The sequence below is a fragment of the Taudactylus pleione genome, unplaced genomic scaffold, assembly GCF_031769625.1.
Source record: "Taudactylus pleione unplaced genomic scaffold, aTauple2 ptg000579l, whole genome shotgun sequence".
Taxonomy (NCBI): domain Eukaryota; kingdom Metazoa; phylum Chordata; class Amphibia; order Anura; family Myobatrachidae; genus Taudactylus; species Taudactylus pleione.
In genome coordinates this window covers 2,852,921-2,876,755 of record NW_028284981.1, presented here as the reverse complement: position 1 = coordinate 2,876,755, position 23,835 = coordinate 2,852,921, and the positions used below count along the sequence as shown (strand labels likewise).

The 23,835-nt window shown below is 45.1% G+C and overlaps 1 protein-coding gene across 1 annotated transcript in view; it reads left to right on the top strand.

Annotated features, from left to right (window-relative positions):
- The first annotated feature begins 3,484 nt into the window (after positions 1-3,484).
- ENG (endoglin) overlaps positions 3,485-23,835 on the top strand; it is a 75,713-nt gene continuing 55,362 nt past the window's right edge. Inside the window, exon 1 of the mRNA XM_088453371.1 lies at positions 3,485-3,841. Within this exon, the coding sequence (XP_088309497.1) occupies positions 3,787-3,841 (55 nt within the window). The 5' untranslated portion in view covers positions 3,485-3,786. The remainder of the gene's footprint in view (positions 3,842-23,835) is intronic.

Below are 23,835 nucleotides of genomic sequence, written 5' to 3'. Positions count from 1 at the left end.
CTCGTGCTGCCAGAACAGCTCTGACCCATCGAGGCATGGACTCCATAAGACCTCTGAAGGTGTCCTGTGGTATCTATCTGGCACCAAGTCGTTAGCAACAGATCCCTTAAGTCCAGGGCCGCTGCTACCATTAGGCATCTTTAGGCAGCCGCCTAGGGGCACCGGCCACTGGAGGGTGCTGCTGAGTCGACTCGAAAAAAACATTAATGGCATAATTCATGGCTGAGGAGCTTATAATTAATTTATGGCACAGCTGTGTGGCATATTATTAATTTTCAGCAGTGTTATGAGGTACATTATGATTTTGGTGCTCTGCTGTGTGCAATATTCTATATAGTGTATTATGAATTTAGGACAATGCTGTGTGGTATATTATTTAACTGGGGAGACTGATACGTGGCATATTATGAATTGGAGGGAGCAGGGGCGGTTGGTGAAATGTTGCCTAGGGCGCCCGGAAACCTTGCACCAGTCCTGCTTAAGTCCTGTAAGTAGCGAGGTGAGGCCTCCACGGCTCTATGCAGGGGTGTATCTTCCTATTGGCCAGGATGGCACTCACCAGGGGCGTCGAACGGTGTGGGGGCACGCTGGCACCGCCCGGCAATGCCACTAGTGGCCAGTTCAGTCTATAAAACTAAAAAGTCTGTGCTGCTGCTGATCTTTCAGTCAGAAGCATCAGCTCCGGATAACGAGGTAGGGGAGGATGGGCGATCGCACCCATTCAGCCACCATGGTGTCTGTTTAGTAACTGCCACCAGGGGGGGCCCCAGTCCCTTACTTTGCCAGGAGCGCTCAGACCCCAAGATACACCCCTGGCTCTATGACTTGTTTTCTCCAGCACATCCTAAAGATGTTCGATCAGATTGAGATCTGGGAAATTTGGAGGCCAAGTCAACACCTTAAATTCTTTCTCATGCTCCTCACACCATTCCTAAACAATGTTTGCAGTGTGGCAGGGCGCATTATCCTGCTGAAAACAGCCACTGCCGTCAGGAAATAACGTTGCCATGAAGGGGTGTACTTGGTCTGCAACAATGTTTAGGTAGGTGGTACGTGAAGTAACATCCACAAAAATATCAGGTTCCCCAGCAAAACATTGCCCAGAGCATTAAACTTCCTCCGTCGGCTTGCCATCTTCCCACAGTGCATCCTGGTGCCATCCCTCACCAAGGTAAAGAACACACACAGTCGCACCCAGCCATCCACCTGATGTAAAATAAATTGTGATTCATCAGACCAGGTCACCTTCTTCCATTGCTCCCTGGTTCAGTTCTGATGCTTTTTGGCAGTGGACAGTGGTCAGCATGGGCACTCTGACCGGTCTGCCGCTACGCAGCCCCATACACAGCAAGCTGTGTATTCTGACACCTTTCTGTCATAATGGTCTATTTACTAAGCAGTGTTAGGAGTGAAAAGTGATAAGAAAGTGATAAGGTGCCAGCCAATCCGCTCCCAACTGTCATTTTTCAAACACAGCCTGTGAGATGGCAGTTGGGAGCTAATTGGCTGGCACCTTATCACTTTCTTATCACTTTTCACTCTGTCTCCTAACACTGCTTAGTAAATAGATCCCTTAGCCAGCATTAACATTTTCAGCAATTTGTGCTACAGTAGCTTTTCTGCAGGATAGAACCAGACGGGCTAGCCTTCCCTCCCCACACGCACCCATGACTCCGAAACCGGTTGTCCTTCCTTGGAGCACTTTTGATAGGTACACTCAGGCGGGGCGGGGCCTAATCGTGCAAAGTGTGGCCACGCCCCCTTAGGTAAAGAAAACAACAAGTTTTGCAGCGCCGCGAAACGGCACTGCGCGCTGGTGAGGGGGGGGGCGCAATGAGCCCCCCTCAGCCTGGGGCATAACCAGTGGGGGGCACATTCAGCTTAATCGCTCCCCCCACAGGCATAGGAGACTGCTGTGGCTGCTTCTTAGCAGCTGCGAGCTGTCTCCCATTGCAGCCCAGCACACAGCAGCGTGTGCTGGGCTGCTGTGATGTAAGAGGGGGGAGGAGTGGTGCCGGACCCGGGCCCCTGCCGGGCCCCTACAGCAAGCCCGGGCCCGGGTAATTAATACCAGCTCCTTCTCCCCTCTCGGCGCCCCTGGGTACACTATTAACCACTGAATACCAGGAACTCCATACAAGATTTGCCATTTTATAGATGTTCTGATCCAGTCCTCTAGCCATTACAATGTGGCCCTTCTCAAAGTCGCTCAGATCCTTACGTTTGCCCGTTTTTCCGGCTTCCAACACATCATCTTCGAGAACTGACAGTTCACTTTCTGCCTAATATATTCCCCCCCTTGACAGGAGCCAATCTAACGAGATAATCAATGTTATACACTTCACCTATCAGTGGTTTTAAAATGGCTGACGGGTGTATATTTTTGTCTTAATTTAAATTGTCAATAAAAATTTTTTTAATACCTGACAACAATGCTTGTGGCACTAATCGATAAGGAGTGAGTACCGCTCCAGTTGGCATGGAGTATCTTGCGTGAATTCCGCATACCCAGAACAGTGTGAGCACCAGGGCCAGATTAACAATGGGGCGGATGGAGCTACAGCTCCAGGCCTCCACATAAAAATAGGCCTATCATCATGACAGCATGATGTTGACTGGCCATCTGCTATCCACAAGGTCAGCCATAATTCATAAGTAGTAAACTTGTATTTCTAGTTACCTTTTTTTCTTTTATATATTTAGGGAGACATTGGGGCTGGTAGTGTAGGGTGTATACACTCCCACATGGCACTGGCCACTCTCACACTGCACTGGTCACACTTATCATAATAGGCTCTTGATAATTTTCAGCTCCAGGCCCATGTGGCCCTCAATCCTGCCCTGGTGAGCACCCTTATGCCAATGTGGCCGACCAGTACACAGGACAATCTCCGCATATGAGCGGAAATAAGCTATTTTCGCGTGCGACTTTTTCATTCGTCAATGACGCCCATTTTTCGGCCAACTATCAATCGGCCACCACTACTGTTATGTAGTATTTGTTAACTGTAGGTAACTTTTCTGATCATTCTGGTGAAAATGTTGTTTGTGCTCCATGAATAAAAAAAAACAAATGCTCTCTGTGTTGACCCATTGGAGTCTGGCTGATATATGAGATTATCCGAAGAATGATAACATCGTCGGCATTCCAGACGAAATATTTGCTGCTTTGATACTGGTGTATTATTTGTTATATCTGAGCCAACTGTGGACGAGCCATTGTCAAGGCAGCATACCGTCTATGAATAACAGGACAGTACTTCAAATAGAGTGACAGCCACATCCAGCCCGTCCCCCTGAGTGGGGTCCTGCTCCGTCCCCAATATAGAGCGCCTTCTGGACGTGTGCTAGAAGGAGGGGGTCTGTTTTTCTGGTATTCAGGCTCCTTGGAGAATTTCTTTACTTGTGTAAAAGGCATTTCCTCCTCAGTGATATCCAGCTGCAGAGTAAGACCTCCCTCAGTCCCAGTTGTTTCCTGTACAGGGCTCATCAGATACCTCGCCTTGTTAGAGCAGTGCAGGACAATCTGAGCATCTGCTCACTTCTCTGCTCCGGTCTCTCCAGTTTCCCCGCACTCTTCTACTGTCTGTCTGTCTGTCTCTCTCTACTCTCTTTTATAAGCAGAAAATCTCTTATAGAGGAACGAAATCTGGATTTCTGCATCTGTCTGACTTTGCCCCACTCCGTGCCCACCCGTGCGGCTGTGATCTCACTCTGCCGCTTGCTGGGAGCTTTCTCTAAGCCGGTGCTTCTGGACACAGGGTAAGGAGCAGGACCAGCGACAGGATGAAGGCTCTGCCACTGATGCTGCTTGTGCTCGGTCTCCCAATGGGACACTCAAGTAAGTTGCCACCTTAGTGTGGCCGATGTTCTCTGCTTATGGGGGAAATGTATCAAGCCTTAGAGAGAAATCAGATGAAGTAGTTTCCCAAAGCAACCAATCAGCTTCTAACTGTCATTTCAAAGACTATGGTGGGGAAAAGGGGGACTGAAACGTGTTTATTGTGTTCATAATGGCTTTTATTCTCATTGTTTTGGTACTTTGAGATGGTTTGGTGGGACAGAGGCAATGAAATTTGCTAAGTATATAAGTTGTGGTGGCTTTCCAGCTGTTGTATAACTACAATTCCCAGCATGCCCTGACAGCCAGAGAGGGCCCCTTTTAGTCTTGTGCTGCTTATAGTTTTTTGATGTGGTCTAGTGTCACTAACATGTCAGAGATAGGCAGTCATGGCTAGCCAAGTGGAACTACAAGTCTCAGCATAACCTGACAATCAGAGGGACCCGGTTTGTCCTTTTTGTGTTGCCCATCATTTCAGTGTATTGAGACATGCTGGTGGGAATAAGACAATTTCATAGATAGGCAGCTTGTGACTTTCCAGCCGTTTCTACAACTACAAGTCCCAGCATTCGCTGTCGGCCAGAAAAGTGCCCGTTATGCTTTGGTTTGTCATTGTTTCAGGATTATGGTGGCCGTCCGGGGCTTCCCACAACAGCGTGGGAGCTATAGACTGCCTAAGCCTGCACCAATTATTCACAGTGTAGAAGAATTTTGGGAGTTTGATTATCATCGAGAAGATAACATACCCAAGAGGACCAGTCTTTACTCACAAACAGATGGTCACTAGTTTTGGGGGATTTTTTTTTGCCTTTTAAGGGAAAACAAGAAAAACAAAATACTTAAAATCAAGAACATTCCTCCCACGCTAGTTCACTGCCCTCTTCCAATCAATTTCATGATGGTTTCTATTTTACAGCAAATAAGTACAGAATATTATAATAATAAGAACTATGCTTCTAATTCTGCCACATGCCAGTAACTGACCATTTTAAACCTTCTAAAGTGCCCTTTAGTACCAGCTTGGCTTCTTATACTGGGCATACACTATACAATTATCTGTCAGATATCTGTCCAAGCTGGCTGGTTGGAATGAAAACCTGGTAATGTATGGAAGCAAATGACAGTCGATCATATGGTCTTAACACTGGAAAACTGCCAAAAAAACAATTTTTCAAATTGGTTAAATTTGTGTGTTTTAACCAATTTGTCTGAACGACCATTTTTTTGTCTGTTTTCCAGTGTTTGTGGGCAAATGGTCGATTGTCATTTGCTCCCACACATTACCAGATTTTCATTCCAACCAGCCAGATTGGACAGATATCTGACAGATAATTGTATAGTGTATGCCCAGCATTAGGGTTATAAACAATAACATATATAACTTAATAGTATTATTATCTTTTATTTTTATGTCACCAGAAGGGTTCCATAGTGACCTACATATGGAATATCTTACAACAAATAAAACGTTGTTTTATTTCAAATTTTGAGACTGTAGATTTCATTTTTATTTTTTGCTATAATTTGTGTTTAGAACAGCTAGACCAAGGCTGGCCATATACTGCAGCATACCAGCCGGCAGCGATAGGGGAGGAGCTAACTGTCCTATAGTCAGGATCGGGCACTGCTGTACACTACACAATGTATGGTGTACCAAACAGGTTTGCAAACCAAACTGAACCATCCAAACCATTTTTCAGCCATATAAAGGGGTGTGAATGATCATCATTCAGTATCATACACTGAACGATAATCGTTCAAACCAGTAAATTAGTTGGATGGTTTGCACAATTATCGTGCTGTGTATAGCTAGCTTAATAGCCACCAACAGAGATGGGTGGCCTTCTGGAATCAAGCTGTTGACTAAACTGCATTTTCCCAAGGTGTACAACCAGGCATTTAGGGGTATAGTTACTAAAGTGCGGGATTTTAGAAGTGGAGATGTTGCCCATGGCAACCAATCAGATTCTAGCTATTATCTTCTAGAAGGTGCTAGATAAATGATAAGTAGACTCTGATTGGTTGCTATGGGCAACAACTCCACTTCTAAAAACCCGCACCTTAGTAAATATACCCCTCTGAGTGCAGTCTCTTTGGCTGAGCACAATGATGGATGAAGTTTACTTCACCGACATGGAATGTTATAGATGAGTTACTATTAAGTTATTATGTTCGTAGAGCAGAAAGTGCCTCTATCCCTTATACAACAAGATTGTTCCCTAGCTTCCAAACTACAAGTATTCCTTGAAAACTTCCTTTTCACAATTCTTATCAAGCTCCCAAACCACCCTCTTAGCCTCTCTGGACTACTGTAGCCGATTATCAGCTCTTTACACAGGGCCTAATTCAGAGCTGAACGCTCTGACCAGTGTGCTCGCTCTGAATCAGTGCCCTCCTACCTGAAAATGACCACCCACAGCATATGCGAGCGGCCAAAAAGATGGTCGCGATGGTCTTTGACCATCGTGACCATCGGGCTTGCGACGAGACCCTGCGGTAGGGTCTCGCTGCCGCAAGCCCAGGAGTGATTTTGGCTCTATCAGAGCCAAAATCACTCCCACTGACATCACTAGTGACTTCACTTACATAAAGGGGGCGTGCTGTCAATCAATATCGACAGCACGCCCCCTTTGGTGCGAGACCCGGAGCGACGGAGAGCCCGTCGCTATCCGGGTCTCGCGCATGCGCACGACGGAGCTCCCTCCGTCGTGCGCATGCGCAGTGGGGCAACATCGACCCGCTTGCGAGCGTCCTTTGCTCGCGAGCGGGTCTGAATGACCCCCACAGTTCACTTACATAAAGGGGTCTATTTACTAAGCAGTGTTAGGAGACAGAGTGAAAAGTGATAAGGTGCAAACCAATCAGCTCCCAACTGTCAATTTTCAAACACAGCCTGTAAGATGACAGTTGGGAGCTGATTGGCTGGCACCTTATCACTTTTCACTCTGTCTCCTAACACTGCTTAATAAATAGACCCCATATTCTCTTTTTATACTTAAACCCTCTTCTAAGCACTTATCCAACCAACAATGATGTGTGCATCGCTGGTTGTTGCCGGCATAATCACTGCACGATTAATGAATAATTGAACGATAACGATGTCGATATCACTCAATCGTCCATTTATATCGTGTAGTAGTGGATATGCGCCTTTAGTCAATAACACTAGCAGACATGCCTTACAGTGGCTGAATATGTCTATGCCTATAGATTCTGCTGTTTCAATTGTTTTTACACTTTATCTTGCTATGATCAATAGAAATGTGCAGAGTGATGTAATGCCAGCCATTTGCATCAGTGCCAGCCGAATACCTTGTTTAATTGGTGGTTGATTACTGACATCTGAAAGCACCCGCATACTTCCTTACGTACTGTGGGTTTTATTCAGAGATGTAAGCTAACCCGATGGCTAGCGCACATCTCCGATGGTGAGTGGTCTGCGTATGTGCAGAACAGGTCCTGTGACCGCGCTCGCAAACCCCCTCAAAGCCGCAGCACGTTTGGGGGGACAGAGCACGGACATTGTTAGCCACCGTTCCCGGAAATGGGGGCGTGTCACCCCGTTTTCTGGGAGGGACGAGGCTAGGGTCTGCGTCCGTGGGCGCAGATTTCCTGGCGTCGCAGCTGCCAGGACCCCGGCCAGGCTGTGGTGAGTTTCAGCAGCCTGGCCAGACGAGTAACCATCGCAACCATCTATAGTGATGGTTGCTATGGTGATCCAAGGCTGCATCCTTGGTCGCAGCGCTAGGATCGCAGAAGCAGCAATGAGGTGACTGTTTCCTACAGACACTTCCTGCTGCTTTGCATTTCGAAATGGACAGAATTGCGCAGACGCTTGTGTGCAGCTCTGCAATTCCGTCCATCTCTAAATCAGGCCCTGTGTGAACAAGGCGGTGCTTTTTGTGGGGTGTATTTGATGTGATCTTACTCAATGCCGGCGTGGGGATTTATTTTTTTAATATGTCCGGTACATAACAAGAAGACAAATAGGCGCTAGACAAAAAAGGATATAACAATTTATTACACAATCTAAAACAAAACAATAAAAGAAAAAAAATTATTATAAGCTTAAATATATAGATTAAAAGACATGTTGAAGTCTATAAAAATTAGGCATGTGTGTGGGATGACAATTAAATCCTGGATAATTGGTACAGCATATTAAAACTGATAAGTCAGGAATCTACTGAAGACACAGATGGATGAATAGCAAACCGATTTAGATTCAATGTAGCACAAAATGCTTACCAGTATAGATTGTAACAAAACTAGATATAATATCTTTGCAAGGAGATTCACACTACAGATATACTTTGTGGTATGAGAATTGATAAAGAGCATAAAATACATATGATAAAAAAGTCAAAATCACACGATCCAGCTGTAACTTGTATAAACCACGTGGTTAGTGTATCATTTGTTTAAAAGAAATACCAATTATTTCCTCTTCGTGTGGAATTTCAGAGATTGCTTTGAATAGATGTAATGTCCAGAACCAATCAAATCTGTGGTTAATACTCATACAAATAATGGTAATACAAGCATTTATCTTGGTAAGAGTTATAATTCCAAAAACACACAGACAGATTATACCCCTTAGTTTCTGGGGATATCATTATGGTGGAAGATATTCGGTTATCAACAGGAGATGTAGAGAGAAAAATGAGTGAGCATGCATGCAAAAAAAGTTATATAACCTAAATTGTTGTGGTTATTAACTTTGATGGCTTACGTGATCACGAGAGTGTCCACTGTAAATGCATGTGTTTTATGTTCTTATTCCCGGCTCAAATGCTGCTCTCAGCTGGCCGCTTCGGGCACACACGGATTGCGGTGTGTAGGTGTAGATACCCCACTCCACAGATGGTAATTGCTGGCTGAGAATCAGCCTCCTTCCGTGTTCCTCCTCCTGGGCCGTGATATTGTGTGTTTTTGGAATTATAACTCTTACCAAGATAAATGCTTGTATTACCATTATTTGTATGAGTATTAACCATACATTTGCTTGGTTCTGGACATTACATCTATTCAAAGCAATCTCTGAAATTCCACACGAAGAGGAAATAATTGGTATTTCTTTTAAACAAATGATACACTAACCACGTGGTTTATACAAGTTACAGCTGGATCGTGTGATTTTGACTTTTTTATCATATGTATTTTATGCTCTTTATCAATTCTCATACCACAATGTATATCTGTAGTGTGAATCTCCTTGTAAAGATATTATATCTAGTTTTGTTACAATCTATACTGGTAAGCATTTTTTTGCTACATTGAATCTAAATCGGTTTGCTATTCATCCATCTGTGTCTTCAGTAGATTCCTGACTTATCAGTTTTAATATGCTGTACCAATTATCCAGAATTTAATTGTCATCCCACACACATGCCTAATTTTTATAGACTTCAACATGTCTTTTAATCTATATATTTAAGCTTATAATTAATTTTTTTTTCTTTTATTGTTTTGTTTTAGATTGTGTAATAAATTGTTATATCCTTTTTTGACTAGCGCCTATTTATCTTCTTGTTGTGTATTGTATGGGAATCCAGCAATTTTCCCATTTTCAATAAGGCTGCTGTCAATTGATGGTTATATCACAGATTGTGATTGTCTAAGGCTGGTACCCTTTATATAGGTTAGCGCCCTTACGTTTTTTCTTATGTTCCGGTACATGACTGCCTCATTTTCCACACATGGATGTGGCGTCATGGAAAAAGAGCATTGAAAAGCAGTGATGTGCGGTCAGGTGAGGCAGAGCCTATCCTGTCATACTTAGGTATACTCCAGAGTTTTTACTATAAAAATTATAAAAAAAATGTCAATAAAATATTATAAATATCTTCTTTGTATTATTCTAATCATTTTTTTAGTCAAAACTCTGGAGTAAAAAGTGTATGGCAGGTGAGGCACTGCCTCCCCTGTCTACCCTTTCCGCACATCCCTGATCAAAACTCACCAAATTTCAAGCACAATATACTGCTGCATCTTTGTATAATGCCCACATCAACCCTCAGGTTCATATATGTATCTGTAAATCTGGCACTGATACCTGCCAGTGCCTCCCCAGCCATTTACCTCACCGCGAGTCACTGTTGAAAAAGTGTTTGTCTACGATTAACAAAAGAAAAACATAGGCTATCATGTGCCGCCATAGTCTGAGGAATGCAGGCCACATACAGCAACGGGTTCTGCTGAGAACAAATAGTTATTTTTGACTGTTATTATACAACTTTCATGCCCTCAGTGTTCACACTGCCCACAGTCCTGTTTTGCTTCCAGTACGTAAACTAGGGTCACTAGGTTACCGGATACTGCAGAAACAGCCTCAAGTTTAAGGGAAAGGAAAAAAGTCAAGTGGCTGATTTATTAAAGGGTGAGTAGCAGCACTTCTGGTAATAATGACTGTTTTTGATGACAATAAACATTTTATTTCCCACTTCGCACTATATAGAAAAGGATGAACACTGGCTTTGATCTATTTAACCAGTATCACACCAGTATGTAAACACACTGCAGAATATGCTTTGGAAAAAGCATTTTTTTACAAATATTTAATGTTTCATAAAATTTTTTTTAATATATTTTCTATATATTTCTGATATTTTTTTTATCAGCGGAACTGAAACCCCCAAATTTGGGACACAGCAACACTGTTTGCGCGAGCCGGCTAGCCAGCTCATAATGCACATAACTGTACCATACTTGCCTACTTTTGAAAAAGCATTTCGGGGAGATTGGGAAAGCAGCACCTATGAGCGCGGCATTAAAGTGGGCGTGTACTGCTACATCTGAGAGGCGTGTCATAACATTGATTTACATCCAAATGTAAATGAGCCCCAAAGCAGCTAGTAAGATCTACTTGTTGATGAAATCACACTGATACTTTTCAGATATTGCATGTAGCCATAGGGATCATTGGACCTCATTCAGAGGCGGTCGTTAGTTGCAAGCGGTCGCACTGAATCAGGGTGGCCGCTTGCATCCTGAACGGCCGCCTCCTTGTCGATCGTTAAGCTGTGGGTTACCACCCACAGATTAACGACCGACCAGGTTGATGGTTGCGATGGTGAACACCATCGCGACCAACGGGGATTACGACCAGACCCTAAGGTTGGGTCTGGACACTCGTAAGCCCCAGGGAGCTTTCTGCTCTGATGGAGCAGCCGCCCCCAATACGGTAGGCGTTCGTTAAGGAACGCCTCAGTTTTGGAAACCACCCCCCGGCCCGCCTACCAAACGGGGCGAGCTGTCGATCAACATCGACAGCCGCCCCTTTGGTAGCAAGCTACGGAGCGACAGAGTTTATCTGTCGCTCTGGGGCTTGCGCACACGCAGTGCGGCAGCTGCGCATGAGCAGGACTAACCATCGAGTCGGTTACGAGCGCATCGGAGCTTGCGACCGACTCTGAATAAGGTCTATTGTGCCTTATAACCAATGCATGGAAATTATACTAATGATACCATTTAAATATATAGATCTATCTTTTTTTAATATATAACAGCTGTATTATAGGGATAAGGTGCAATCAGGGAGATTGCTAGGCTCTTCAGGGAGTCCGGGAGGTTTCTACTATTTCAGGGAGTCTCCCTGACAATGGAGAGTTGGCAAGTATGTACTATACAGACAGGTACGATGCGCAGGGATAACAAGTCGTTGTTGCATTTTGTTAGCTGGTTCCTATAAATTGTAAAATAAAAGGTGATTCACATACCCGGCCTGTTCCTATAATATAGAAATCTGTTTTATTATTCATATTTTGCTATTATGGCATATAGGGAGCATAATGTTAGTTTGTGTATTTATATTATGTTGTTAGTCTACATTAAGTTTGGAATAAAATAACTTTTTTTGTGTCGAGATTTTTCCATTTATTGGTAAGTTGAGATATGGTCATACTTACCTACCCTCCCGATTTGGTCGGGAGCCTCCCGAAAATCGGGTGCCGCTCCCGGCCCCCCGGAAAGGTAGGTAAGTTTCCCGGTCCCCGGCAATCCATCTGGCTCGCCGCCGTTCCCCCCGCGAATACAGTATTATCCCGATCAGCGGGGGGGGCCCGATGACGCGATTCGCGTCATCATGGCTCCACCCCCTGCTTCACACTGCCATTTATCTTGGTATTGTGAAGAGGGGGCGGGGCCGCGATGACGCAATCGCATTGTCACATCCATGCTCCGCCCCCATTGACTAGTCATAGTCCGGGTCACGCCCCCTTCTGATGGGACACGCCCCCCTGCTGAGGATGCCCGACAGCTCCCTCCCGGAAGGAGGGAGCTACAAGTCGGCAACTCTGGTTATGGTGCATACACACAGTCCAACTTTGCAGGACGGTAAGAACGATAACTATATCGTTATCAATCATATCGTCCCATTTTTGGGCCCCTTACAACCTCCAAACGATAGTCGATGCGCGGGCATGGATGGTCGATATTGATACCGACCATCGGCCGTGCATGCAGGCCAACCTGGTCGATATCGTCCGGGTTAGCCTGGTTAACGATGGCGGGTCGTTATAGCTGTTTGGGGGTTGGTGCATGTGCTGGATGTTCGATATTGAACATCCAGCACATGCAGGACGATCAGACAACGATATCTGATCGTTGTCTGATCGCTCCGTGTGTACGGGCTATTACCTAAGGAAGCCATTATTAGTGAAAATCTCACCTAAAAAGTGTCTTGTTCCTGTCCTTCCTATGACCATTGATCTCTTTACATACAAGTTTGTGCATCACATAGTGCCTTGTGCTCTTACATGTTACAGCAAGACAGGATGTGACTGTGAAAATAGCAGTTGTCCACAAAGTGCCCTTTTTTCCTGTTCCCTTAAAAACATGATGTAAAAAGGTCAATACTATAGGGGTTATGACATTTCTGCAATTTTGCTTTAGAACCAAAATGTGGCAAAAATTAAGTTGTGAACAATGACAGGAGATCACGGGGCACTATTCAATTGATGCCCATTTTCGCACTGATCGTGCCCATAGTGATTGGGTTTATCCACGTAAAACAGCTACCCCCGACCAAAGTGCCGGGTACGATCACGAAAAGTGCCATTTGGGCGCCCAAACAGGTCATTTTCGCTCATTTCAGCTCGCACCCCCCTGGGGCTGCAAGCTGAAATTGTGCGCTGGCAGCTGATCGCGCCCGACAGGAGCAACAATTGAATAGCTCCTGCCGGGCGCGTAGGGGGGGGCCATACATTGAATACCGCCCCATATGTCAAGACCTAGGTATTGTTTTACAATGTGGTATTTGGATATACAGATTTTCTTAAACATCTAAAAAGAAAGTACTGTAGCGATGTTACCCATAGCAACCAATCGATCAGATTGTAGCTAACATTTATCTAGTGCATTATTTTTAGTAGTTTAAGTAAATCTGCCCATAGGTGATTCAAACAATTAGTGCATGGGGGGGTGGGGGGTTTGAAATATATCTATTCATATGTCTATTCATGTTAGGTTTAGTTCCAATTTTAGCAATCAGCGTCTATCATTGTGTTCAGAGTTTCTAAATGTTCTCGTGACCAATACAAAGTGGAGTAATCGTTATATGGGCCATAGCAATGTTCAGCCTATGAATCATACTTAGCTACTCTATGAGTGTTCTGAAGTTTGGGGAGTCCTTCCAGGTTCTCGTAAGAGCAGTGCAGCCTCCCGAATCCCTCCCACTCCTCATGTGGCGGCCATACGCAGCATTGCACAACGGGGTTTGTGGCCACGGTGACGTATTTCCCTGCGAATTGTTTTCTCGAACTTGCCACTTGGATCTCCTCTCTGGGGATTGATGTCACTCTCTAGGAACAACAAGACAAGTGACATAATTTAGGAGACCATGCGTGATACATCAATGCTTGGTCAGATTAGCTCAATTGAGTAACCAAAATCGTCTGTTTTGTGGCCAGCTATATTGGAATAGTTCATAAGTTTAAATTATAAAGAGATTCAACTCAAACTTTCAAAATATTCGCCTCATTTGCGCATTCGTGGGTGTTCCCAGGCCTACTGATACCACACAGCAGAAATAACTGACTGGCCCAGCTCTAGTCATATACTATAAACACTGTCATATGTGAATAAACAAATACCATTTACTATTTGTACGATATCCCTGAAAACACCCATAATTATTAAGGATCCCTGGGATTTACAATGGAGGGACCACATCTGATTTCTCTGATATGTGTCTCAATTTGCCTACTGCATGTGTAGCCTCCTGGAGCTTGGACCCGGTATGGGCTACTGTATTGGTGATTTGTTTTCGTGTCCCCTCACTGGTGTATGCGCCGGCCGTCAGACGCGCATGCGCAGTACGTGTTCTGAATCTGAAGCAGAGTGATAGTGTAAGCTATCTGCTTCCAGCTCTTCACCAGGACGGGCTCTTATCAGAGTCCATCTCCCGGCAAGATCATAATGGTAAATTTGCATTGTAATATTCATTTTTATAATGTGAATTTAGGCAAAAAATATCGACCACATCCGCATTAAAAAAATGGATTGTGTGTGGCATAGCTTACTGCGAAGTCCAAATGCGGACGCATCTAACGATTTGTAGCAAATCGTGCGTGCGTTGCACCGCACATACGCTACATATGCAACGTAACAGAGGCGCCATGCGTTCACGCATTTTTTGTCTGTGAAATGGGCATTTTTGGGTATTAACTGGGCGGCTCCCTTGCAAACGCAAGCGATCCCGTTCATGGTCAGGGGCCGACTGGCCATATAGCATTTCTGGCAAATTGCAGAAGGAACGATGGCCTGATGGGCCGGTCCGGCCGCCTGAAAGCCAGGCCGAGCAGCTCCGCTTCCCGGCACTCTACTGGACCTGCATTCAGAGACGGGGGAGTGCCACAAGGCTACGCCCAGCCACTCATAACACACCCCAGTGGTGTGTGGCCACGCCCCCATGGGGCCGATTCTTACCACCAGTCTGCCCCTGTTAGTGGGAGTGTCATGGGGCATGGTGTTAGACTTCTGCGCTATTCTGAGGCATGCATATGGCGATGACGAGGGGATGCACACCAGCTAGTGCCCAAACTACTGATGGCGGCTGTGGCCACAAGAACACTGGAACCCAACTATAAGCATTTTGCCAGAATATGAATATGAAACACACCACAAAATACACTACATGATTTACGTGAAATTTTGCTGCAGTTTTAATCATCTGTCATGTAAATTTTTTATTTTACGGTGTTACACAGCAGACAAAAGTATAACAATGAAGTTCATCCTATTGCCAATTAGAGGATACGAATACAAAATAATTGAGTAGAAACTAAGCCCAGCTGGTTTACATGAGGTGAATTTAATATCATTTGACGGGCCCTGGACTGTTTGTTGCCGCTGAGGAGAGGATATGGAGGAGGGAGCGACATTGTGGAGCCTAAACCAGCTTTGTTTAATTCAGTTGTAATTAATCAAATAATGTCAGTGTGGGTTCTTTGAGCTCTGCAGCAGATGGATAGGAAGTAAGGCCAGGCTTCCTTGGCTACGTATAACCTAGCACACAATGGAACATTGCATTTTTGTCCTTCAGAAATATTTTCTCTCCATTTATTTTACTAATTTCTTTATTTCATTTCAAAGGGACTAAGAAATGCTATAATCTATATCAGTGGTTCTCAAACTCGGTCCTCAGGACCCCACATAGTTCACGTTTTCCAGGTCACCCAGCAGGTGCGCAGGGGTATTCATTACTCACTAATGCTGGGTACACAGTGGGCCTGATTCAGAGCTGAACGCTCTGACCAGAGCGCTCGCTCTGAATCAGGGCCCTCCTCCATGAAAATGGAGCGGCCTCCTGGCCGCTCGTATAGCTGTGGGTGACCACCCACAGCATATGCGAGCGGCCAAAAAGATGGTCGCGATGGTCTTGACCATCGCGACCATCGGGCTTGCGACGGAGACCCTGCGGTAGGGTCTCCCTGCCACAAGCCCTGGAGTGATTTTGGCTCTATCAGAGCCAAAATCACTCCCACTGACATCACTAGTGATGTCAGTGGGGCCAGCTTTAGACGGTAAGCGTTCCCATGGGAACACCACCGTCTGGCAGGCACGCCCCCGGCACGCCCACCAAAGGGGGCGTGCTGTCAGTCAACATCGACAGCACGCCCCCTTTGGTGCGATACCCGGAGCGATGGAAAGCCCGTCGCTCCCCGGGTCTCGTGCATGTGCACGACGGAGCTCCCTCCATCGTGCGCATGCGCAGTGAGGAACATCGACCCGCTTGCGAGCGTCCTGACGCTCACGAGCGGGTCTGAATGACCCCCAGTGTCAGATATATTGGGCGGTCAATTGATCGACCAATATATCGTATGCCCGTCGGCAGCTGTGTGTTTGTAATAGCAGCCAATGAGAGTCAGGCAGACTCTTATTGGCTGCTGCGTCCCCGGAGGGAGCCGGCTCCCCCCGCTGCGGGTGATAGGAGAGACGTCACGAGTGACGTCTCTCCCATAGTGCAGAGAGGAGTGGACGGCTGCGGTCACAAGCAGGAGTGGGGATTCAGGTAAGGGGCATACTACTAGGGGCACTACTAATGGGGGCATACTACTGAGGGCACTGCATAGGGGGCACTACTACTGAGGGCATTGTGTAAGGGACATCACTGCTGGGGGCATTGTGTAAGGGACGCTATTGCTGTGGGCATTGTATAAGGGGAATTACTACTGTGGGCTTTGTGTATAAGGGTCGCTAATGTGGGCATTGTGTAAAAGGGGCACTACTGTGTGTCGTAACATAAATAAGAGACACTACTTTATGGTGTAATGTGAATCGGGCACTATGTGCGGTGTAATGTGAATAAGATTGTGCACTGTGACTCCTTGGGCCATAGCCCACTGTGTATACAAGTACTGTGACTTTGCTGGCCGTACCCCATTGGGTGGGTGGGAGGGCCCAAGGACCATTCCATCTTGCACTACCTCTCATTTCTGCCACTGCTGTGTGGCAATGTGTCATAGATGTGCTGTATACTGTGGTGTCTGTGTCGTTGTGCCGCTGCTTTGTCGCTTTGTAACCAGTCAGCTCACTGCAACCTTTGGCCAATAATGGTGAAAACTATAATTTAAACTGTGAGGTGGTCTAAATTGACTGGAAATTAATGTTATTGAGGTTAATAATACTCTAGGAAGAAAAAAAAGCCCAATTTATATGATTTTAGCTTTTTTTTGTACATTTTTGTAAAAAGTTTGGCAAATCCAAATCCAAAGCTGGACGACGAATTAGAACCAAATCCAAATCCGGCAAAAATGGTCCGGCGCACATCCCTAATTCAAATGGGATCATTAGTATCATTTCCCTGCATTGGTTTTTATAAGGCACAATGGCCCTCATTCAGAGCCGCTCGTTAGCGGCAGTACGCTCGTTCCGAGCGATGTTTGCACATCTGCGCATGCGTACGCGTTTTAGTACGCATGCGCGAACCAGTCAGTGCGGCCGAAAATCCTTTGTACGCTATATAGCGAGTGCCTGCTATTTTGAGTGACAGAATGAGGCGTATGTGGGTGGTAACAGGGGAAGGTGCTTGAAAATGGGGAGTGGAGATCCGAACGCAGGCGTGCTTAAAGGTCAAAACGGGCGTTTTATGGGTGTGTATATTTAAAACAGCAGCGTCATTGACCACGTCACTGGGTTATTTTATAGCCAGAACTGCACGCAAATTTGTGGTAGCAAACACCAACCACAAGAATAGCGAGCAGTTCATACGCTGGTCGATGTACTCGATTAATCTAATAAATAGCGGACATGACGTAGGATGCGAGCGGCCAGGGGGCGTTTTTAAGAAATAAACGAGCGTATGTTTTGCACGCTCGTTCAGACTTAGAGGTGGGAACAGACAGCAATGTGCGTACGGATCATTTGAATAGCCACCCCTTGTTTTTAAACGAACGACCGCAAATAGCGAACGGCTCTGAATGAGGGCCAATGATCCCTATGGCTACATGCATTTTCTGAAGAGTATTATGGTGCATACACACGGTCAGATCTGTCAGATGAACGATTGAACGATTTGAACGATTTTACCAACGATTTGAATGATTTCAGACAGTATTAAAATGAACGGAATCGTCCAAATCTGACTGCAAACACATCAGATGTCAGCTATCGTTATCTGACAATTGGGAACTCGCATCGTTCATCGTTGCAGGCTCACATGTCAGATTTTATTTCAGATATGAACGATTGAACGATTTTTAAAATCGTTATCGTTCAGATGTGACAAAAAATCTGACCGTGTGTATGCACCATATGTGTGTTTTCAACAAGTAGATCTTACTAACTGCTTTTAGGCTTGTTTACATTTGGATATAAGTAAATTTTATGACACGCCTCTCAGATGTAGCAGTACACGCCCACTTTACCGCCGCGCTCATAGTTGTTGCTTTCACAATGTCCCTAGAATGCGTTTTCAAAAGTAGGCAAGTATGGATCTATAGAAAGTGAAACCAATCAGATTGTAGCTGTCATTATTTTACTGTGGTTTAGATAATGAAAGCGAACATCTGATTGCTATTGGAAGCTAACATCTGGTTGCTATAGATTACAAGACATTTGCACATAGGGCACCTACCCATTGAATAAGCTGAAACGTTTAGCCATATGTAGTAGCTGTTACATCCCAAATATAAACATGTTTGAATAAAGGCGTCCATATATCTGCAAGTAATTGGGACAATTTGGTGTTTTGCAGATGATTGTCTAAAAAAATAGGCAATGTATGGGGTTGGCAGATTACCGATTCTGATCAAAAAGTGCTCGGAATCGCTAAATGATGTTGTCCGACATGATGAATTTCAGCGATCAATCGGGTTAGAGATTGCCCCTGTAGGGAGATGATCAGCCGATTTGCTGACTGTTACTAGTGAAATTAGGAGCCTTTCAAGATTGGCAGAGCTGTGATTTGCTGAAAGTAATCTGCATATCTCTGACAAATATCTGCAATGTATGGACACAGATTGGTGGATTGGGGAATCTTTAAATCGGGGAATCTATTATTTTGTTTTTGAGATTGGTGATGTATGGGCCCCTTAACATGTCAACCATTTTATTGTGAATAAACGGGTCACTAATAGTAATATTGTTATTATTTATTTATATTTTACAAATGTTATGTACAGGTTCTTTAACATTCAGCGTCGTGGTGCTGCAAAACTGGTTTGTTTGTTTTTTAACCTAAGGGGGCGTGACCACACCTCCCACAAATAGGCCATGCCCCCTTTTACTCGGGCCCAGCACGACTCTTGGCTGGCCTCGGAGTAACTAGCTCTTTGAGGGGCCCATAGCAAAAGGTGCATACAGGCCCCCCCCATGGTGCGGTTCAGCTGACATAGCCAGGCGAACAAAAAAACGTATTTGTATATACACATGTATAAAGTATATATATATCCATATAAATGTATATATATATATATATATATATATATATATTTAAGACGAGCATATTATATTTATGAAGACATTATAAAAATCACTTTCACTTTTCTAGTGTTTCCAATTTTTTGTCGTTAATTATTTTGCATGTGATACATCTGGCCCAATAGGAAGTAATGAGGAAGATGAGTTCGATTTTGCATTCTATTTTGCATTCAATTCTAATAGGGATTTTAGATTCGATTTTGGAATGGATTACATAAACTGAGCACAAAGGGCCTGATTCAGAGCTGAACGCTCTGACCAGAGCGCTCGCTCTGAATTAGGGCCCTCCTCCATGAAAATGGAGCGGTCTCCTGGCCGCTCGTATAGCTGTGGGTGACCACCCACAGCATATGCGAGCGGCCAAAAAGATGGTCGCAATGGTCTTGACCATCGCGACCATCGGACTTGCGACGGAGACCCTGCGGTAGGGTCTCCCTGCCACAAGCCCTGGAGTGATTTTGCCAGACGGAAGGGAACGCCTACCGTCTGAAGCCGGCCCCACTGACATCACTAGTGATGTCAGTGGGAGTGATTTTGGCTCTGATAGAGCCAAAATCACTCCTGGCCTTGCGGTTGAGAAACCCAACCGCAGGCTTTCACTCGCAGTTCCAATGGCCGCAATGGTCAAGACCATCGCGACCATCATTTTGCACGCTCGTATATGCTGTGGGTAGTGACCCACAGCTATACGAGCGTCCAGGAGGACGCTCCATATTAATGGAGGTGGGCCCTGATCCAGAGCGAGTGCTCTGGTCAGAGCGTCCGGCTCTGAATCAGGGCCAATATTCCTTACCACATGGACACACATACATACACACATACACACTAATCAACCAACGTGACTTAGGGTTGGCCATCAACCATCGATGTTTGCAAACCATAGATGGTTAACATCCGATGTTAGATGGTTTTGCCATCAATAGTGGAGATCCAAAACTCCCCCAATGTTTTTTTGTTTTTTTCTTCTTCAACTTAATGTTGGGATACTTAGCATAGCTCCGCCCCCAATGCAACACGCGAAGTCCCGCTCCCACTTCTTATTGGCCCGCAGGTCAATGAGTAAAGTTGAAGGGATGACCATCGGTGGGTGGAACTATCGATGATCCACCATTACATTGTTTGCTTCCATCGATGCATTTTCACCATCGATGGAGAACACACTGATGGCCAAACCCAGCATGACTTTGCAGTGAGGGAGGGAACCAGAGTACCCAGGGGAAAACTACACAAACACAGTAGATCATACAAACTATACACTGATAGTGCCCTGGTAAAAATCGAACCAGTGCTAACCACTATGCCACTGTGTTGCCCCCATATATATTGAAAAAGTATAAATGGTTTATTGTAGTCAAGTTACTGAAAGAAAGTATGTCATTGGTTGCTATGCTCTACTTGCATCATTCGCTTAAAGTATTTTATTTATATTTTATCATCAAAAGTAATATTACATTTTACATAAATGAAAAAATAAATAAATACCATTATGAAGGAAAATTAATTATTCTTAATAAAAGAAGTGGTAATCTGGTCCTATATTACGGTACATTTGTAGAAATATAGGCCAACGTATCTTCCTCAGTATACTGTACGACAAGCAGGAGAGAATGTACAACAATGACTGTTCCAAGCTCCCCGTCAATCCATCCGTCTGTCTGGCTCCATCCTGTTAACATTTACGGCGGGTTGAAGCACTCTTCCATCCTGTTTCTTGCTCCGCTCTGAGCATTGGGAGTTAGGGCAGCAGCCTACAGGAACTGCTTAGTGCCTGAGTTCCTGACCGTCTCACTCACATTCATGTTTTGTTCAACTTAAAACTCTTAACATCCAGAAAGTCAAATTTTTGTGACTCCTCATCCCGAGAAATATTACAGGGAGCTCATTCATCTACTGAAACAAACCAAGGAATGTCTATGTATGAATCCACAATGGCTGCAAAAAATAGACACTTGATAAATCTAAGGGCCATTTTTTTTTTACTACAAATACTGTATATATAAAAGCTTTGCAGCATTTGTGGATTCTACATAGAGATAGAAAGGCTGATTTTGAGATAGGGAGCAAATACAATTAAAGGGGGAGGTGTATCAAACCTTGGATAGAGAGATACAGTGGGGAGAGATAACGTGCCAACCAATCAGCTTCCAACTGCCATTTTACAGGTTGTGTTTGAAAAAATGACAGAAGTTGATTGGTTGGTACTTTTTATCTCTCTCCAAGGTTTGATACATCTCCTCCAAAGTAACGTTTGACATTGGTAAAATCATGTAGCACAGCACTGCAGGTGGGGTAGAAGTAAAATGTGCAGAGAGATTTAGGAGCCTATTCATCAACCGCTAAATGGCCCGGTAACCATGCGGTTACCGGGCCATTCATCATTAGGGGTCCTATCGGACCCCCTCGGTATTCAGCAACCTTTGCTGCCGAGAACAAGCGCCATCTTCAGACGGTGCTTGTTCTCCCCGCTGCGAGTGGATCCCTCCGCCGCCTCCTCACCAGCTCCTCGGCGGCTGTGCTCATGCGTGACCCGAGATCACACATGGGTTGCCGGGACGATGGGGAGCAGGTAAGTAATGCAGCTACAGAAGTAGCTGCGATACTTTCCACAGGGACAACTGCTTTTCGGAACAGCTGTCCCCTCACCGGAGCAATGATGAATTGCTCCAGAGTAAGGCTTCCCCCACTGCGAGTTGGACACTAAAGTATCCCTCGCAGCGAGTTCAAAACTTCATCATCGGAGGCCATACTGCCTTCGATGAAGAATAGGCCCCTTAGATTTGAAAGGAACGTGTTCAAAAGTGAGAGATTTAGAAATGGAGATGTTGCTCATAGCAACCAATCAGATTTTACTTAACATTTAACTAGCACCTTCTAGAAGATAATAGCTAGAATCTGATTGGTTGTTATGGGCAACATCTCTACTTCTAAAAACTCTCACTTTTGTAAATATATGAGTAAAGCTGCCCAGCATTTGTGGGCTACATGCAAAAGCAGCCAGTATTTAACCTGCATGCAAAAATATTAAATGTATTTGCGCCCCTCCCAGTGCAAGATGGTTTGTTCCAGGTTCAGAGTTACTTGCTTTCAATGCTTTGCTCCCAACTCAGAATTTGGCCCTGATTCAGAGCCGGACGCTCTGACCAGAGCGCTCGCTCTGAATCAGGGCCCTCCTCCATTAATATGGAGCGTCCTCCTGGACGCTCGTATAGCTGTGGGTCACCACCCACAGCATATACGAGCGTGCAACAAGATGGTCGCGATGGTCTTGACCATGGCGACCATCGGACTTGCGAGTGAAACCCTGTGGTCGGGTTTCTCAACCACAAGCCCTGGAGTGATTTTGGCTCTATCAGAGCCAAAATCACTCCCACTGACATCACTAGTGATGTCAGTGGGGCCGGCTTCAGACGGTAGGCGTTCCCATGGGAACGCCTCCGTCTGGCAGCACGTCCACCAAAGGGGGCGAGCTGTCAATCAACATCGACAGCACGCCCCCTTTGGTGCGAGACCCGGAGCGATGGAAAGTCCTTCGCTCGCCGGGTCTCGCGCATGCGCACGGCGGAGCTCCCTCCGTCGTGCGCATGCGCAGTGGGGACCATCGACCCACTTGCGAGCGTACTGCCGCTCGCGAGTGGGTCTGAATGACCCCCTTAATCAGCCCTCAGTTTGCCTGGTTTACGGATGACTGTGAATGTTAAAGCCACCAATGCTGCATGGAAAAACAAATGCCCATGGGATACCTGGTCTCCTACATATGGATCAGATGCCACGGCTTTGCCCTTCCTGTGGGTTCAGTCTGAAACCAATTTATTTTTTGTAAGGACAGATGGAACCTGAGTAAATAAAATGTAATTATTTAGCGTGCCCATGTGATAAAGCAGAGAAGCCACGCAGAGCTGTAAAAAGCATTATAGAACTCCGTTTATCACTCTGCCCAAGTGTTTCACTCTCTGCCTGTGTCTAAATGAACCCAACTGGCCTATTCTCAGTGTTGTTTTGCTGCCTGGCTCTTGGCTCTAGGGAGACACTGAGACCCGCCGTGACGCTGGATCTTGTGCATGACTCGGGGAGGGGTGATTGTATTTATTTTTGCTTCCAGAGAACTTCCCTTTTGCATTTTCCTCCCTATCTGATCCGCCGAGCGCCTCTGTCCAGGCACCCGCCTGTGTGGCTTTATCTGATAATGACATAATGTGTGGTGCCAGTTGGCTTGGAAGTGACGCAAGGAACAGCTACAGGATGGCAAGGGATAACAGTTGCTCGCTGACTGCCCACAGCCATTTTATAACAAAAAAACGGGCAACAACCTGCTAGAAAAATAATATATATATATATTTTTTTTTTTAATGGTCATTTGTTCCGTTCTAGTTTTTTGTTTTGGAAGAATGTAGTAATCACTGTAATACTAAATACAGGTTGAGTCTCCCATATCCAAAATGCTTAGGACCAGGGGTATTTTGGATAACGGAATATTCCGTATTTTGGAATAATTGCATACCATAATGAAATATCTTGGGAATAGGACCCAAATATACACACAAAATGCATTTATGTGTCATATATACCTTATACAC